This window comes from Chrysochloris asiatica, unplaced genomic scaffold (assembly GCF_000296735.1).
Source record: "Chrysochloris asiatica unplaced genomic scaffold, ChrAsi1.0 scaffold00022, whole genome shotgun sequence".
NCBI lineage: Eukaryota > Metazoa > Chordata > Mammalia > Afrosoricida > Chrysochloridae > Chrysochloris > Chrysochloris asiatica.
The window spans coordinates 26574172-26577873 of NW_006408540.1; the positions used below are offsets into that span (position 1 = coordinate 26574172).

At 42.8% G+C, this 3702-nt stretch overlaps 1 protein-coding gene across 1 annotated transcript in view; it reads left to right on the forward strand.

The window, feature by feature from the left end:
- The first annotated feature begins 311 nt into the window (after nt 1–311).
- SETDB2 (SET domain, bifurcated 2) overlaps nt 312–3702 on the forward strand; it is an 80318-nt gene continuing 76927 nt past the window's right edge. Inside the window, exon 1 of the mRNA XM_006837697.1 lies at nt 312–429. Within this exon, the coding sequence (XP_006837760.1) occupies nt 312–429 (118 nt within the window). The remainder of the gene's footprint in view (nt 430–3702) is intronic.

Here is a 3702-nt window from a genome sequence, read left to right on the forward strand (position 1 = left end):
AGAGTTCTCGGCAAGCCCCCGCCAAGACGAACAAACCAAAGCCTGCGACCTCCCACCACCACCACCACCACCACTCCTCGTCCTTCCTAGCCAGGGCTGAGACTAGGTTCAGGGAAAGCTTTCCTCTTAAGCGAGCAGGTGCTGACTCTCTTCCTTCAGATCCCCCTTCTCTCTCACTGCTCCCCCAGGGGCCCTCTACAACGACGAGTCGTTATATAAGCTTTCAACCCCTCCAGAAGCCCTAGCCTAGCCACACACAAGATGGCATCCAAACACGTACCGGAGGAAACAGCTGTGCCACCACTCCAACGATGCTAGTCTCTCGACTGCGGGTAAACCCATTGGCCCAGTCAGTGAACGCGAGACAACCCGAGAACGCTGGTAGCCAATCGGAAGGCGGCGCGCTCGGGCGCCACCGCAGTGTTGGCGGTGCGCGTGCGGAACCTCTGAGACGTAGACCGGTAGAGTGTTCAACCAATGAGAGTTTGATCAGATGGCCGGCGCCTTGGCGTCCGACTCCTCCTACTTAGATATTGTGTTAGGTAGACCTTGACGTTTGAAATTTTGCTCTTTGCTTCTCTGGCTAAGGTTAGCTGTGATAGTTTCATCGCTGGGGTTTCGTGGCGTAGGGTCTGAGGAACAGCCGGATCCGTGGGAACCCAACCTCTCCTACTGAGCCGGCGGAGTGCAGCCTGCTGGTCTGGCGCTCTCCGAACTCCCCGCGGCGGGCAGCGTGAGACGCGCAGTGGAACAGCGTGAGTGAAGCTGACCGTGGACCCCTGGTGGCCGAGGCCGCAGGAGGCAGAAAACAGCGCCAGAGCCCTTGCAGCCTCCGGTCGCCTTCCACACCAGCTTGCGGTCCCAGGCTGGAGAAGGGACCTCTGAGTTCTTAACCCACATTTCAGATGGTCTCCCAGTGCTCAGCGTAATGAGAAGTGACTCCTAAGCAGCTGGGAACCTGATTGGAGTATAAAATACAGAAGCAGAACATGACGGTTTAACTACTGACCTATTTCACAGGTAAGACTACACAAGCTCTAAATAAGTGAAATCATTTGTGCCAAGATCTCCGAATGGAGATCACATCCCCAGAGCTTGTGACTCCTCATCAGCGACAACCTACAATGAGTTCTGCACTTATTAATGAATGAGGCCAGGTAGAAAGGTAACTTTCAAGAACATAGACTCTGAAGCAGGCTAGCCTCCAAGGTTCCTTCTTCTCTCTGCCACTTATATGTGGCGTGTCTTAGTTTCCTCTTCAGAAGAACAAGACCACGTGAAATATTTAGAAACATGCTGTGTTCATTTTCATAGTCGTGCTCATTTGAAATATAGGAAACCAAGAAGTAATCTTTTTTTAACAGCGTAGAAGGAGCCATGACTTGAAGCATGAGAAACTGATTTTTTTGCCAAATGAAAAACGCAGAATGATGGGGAAAACGAATTAAAATTTAAGGTCCTACTTATAAATTTCAACATTGGCTATTTCTGGAAGATGAGGTTATGAATGATTTAATTTTTTCATCTTTATGGTTTTCTATATTTTGCAATTTGTTTTACCTTTGTAAAGGAGCACTCATTGTGCAGCATTGGGCTGCTGCTAATCATTGGTTCAAACCAACAGCTGCTCTGAAGGAGAAAGATGGGGCAGTCTGTTCCCTTAAAGATTTACAGTCTTGGGAACAAAACCCAAAATCATTTTTAAAAAAATAAAGAAGAGACTGATGGGACCTTGAGACTATGATCCTTGGTCACCCTTTGAGACTGGAACTGAACTCCCCCAGAGTTCAGTTTTCAGCCAAGCAATAAATAGCTGTATAGGGGGGTAACAATACTAGTGAGGTATGCATACTCTTCAGGATCAAAATGGTATAATTTACTCAAGGACAAAATTCAGAAGGGTTGGGAAAGAAGGAGGAATGGAAGCAAGAACCATAGGGAAGCAGTGGGATAGTGATGTTACATGGAGGGGATTGTGTCATTGAAATGAAATTAATTGCATGATGATCTGCTCTGTAAACCTTCACACAATTCACAACAAAAACTTAGAGGGAAAAAAAAAAGATTTACAGTCTCAGAAAGTACCCTGTCCTATAGGGTCACGATGAATCACAATCAGCTGAAGAGCAATGGATTTTTACCTTTGTAAACTACTTTATTTTTGAAACATATAAGCTACAGTTACAAGAGCTTTCTTTTAAATGCTTATGTGCTGTTGTTTGTATTTCTGATGTGGTGATCTAGAATCAGTACTGGACTGTAAACCACAAAGTTGGAAGTTCAAAACCACCACCTGCTCCTTTGAAACCCTATACAGAGTCACTATGAGTCAGAACCGACTCAACGGCACTTAACAGCAACAACAATGCTGTAGTTAGAAGTATAAACTCGTCAAATCTTTCTGGAAGGCAGTATGGTGATATACACCAGGAAGTTTTAAGTCCCTTTAAAATTTTTCATATTTAATTTTTAATGAAATACACTACCAAACTCTTTTACAAAATTAGAACTTTGTAGATAGAGAGCAGAATTCACAATCTCTAAATTCCACACCCCACACACATAAAACTTTTAATTACTTTGGACAAAGCCGTCTAATCTTTTTTCAGACTTACATATTTTTTATAGGTACATGTATGCATTTGTAATATTTTTCGCTTATGGAAATGGTATATATTCATTCTGAAACTTGATTTCTTTGTTTGGCAATGTTTTGGAGTTTATCCATGCAGATACAGATAGATCTGGTTCATTTCTTTAATGATGTTCCAGTGTGACTGTGGCTCATAGGTTATAATGTCACCTTGTTGGATGTTCATTTATTTTCTTAAAACAGTGCGCAGGGAAAATATTTCTACATGTTTTCTTGTGCACATGTATAATTTCTCAAGGATTTATACCTAAAATTGCTTGACAATAAATTTAGTTTTTATTGTTGTTAAGTGCTATCGAGTTGGTTCTGACTCATAGCGACCTTATTTAGGGTTTCTTATTTATTTAGGGTAGCTTAAATAGTTGGTGAGCTTGAACCGTGGACTTTGCAATTCAAAGCAACAGTTAACCTACAGCAACTCACTCCTCTCTGCCAAGAAATTTGGAAGACAACTGTCTGGCCAACAGATTGGAAGAGATCTGTACTTGTGTCCATTCCAAAGAGAGGTGACCCAACAGAATGCAGAAATCATCGGATGATCTGTTTGATAGCCCACGCAACTAAAATTTTGCTAAAGGTAATACAGACGGCTACGATCATACATTGACAGAGAGCTTCCAGAGGTTCAAGCTGGATTTAGAAGAGGCCATGGAAAGAGGGATATCATTGCTAATGTCTGATGGGTCTTGGCTGAAAGCAGAGACTATCAGAAAGATGTTTACCTGTGCTTTATTGACTATACAGAGGCTTTGATTGTGTGGATCATGACAAGCTATGGACAACATTGCGAAGTATGATTATTCTGGAACACTTAATTCTGTTCATGAGGAATCTGTATCTGGACCAAGATGCAGTTGTTCGAAAGAACATGGGAACACTGAATGGTTTAAATTAAGAAAGGTGTGCGACAAGGTTGTGTTCTTTCACCATACTTATTCAACCTATATAATAATGCTGAGCAAATTATCCAAGAAGCTGGGTTCTATGAAGAAAATCGTGGCATCAGGATTGAAGGAAGACTCATTAACAACCTGCGATATGCAGATGAT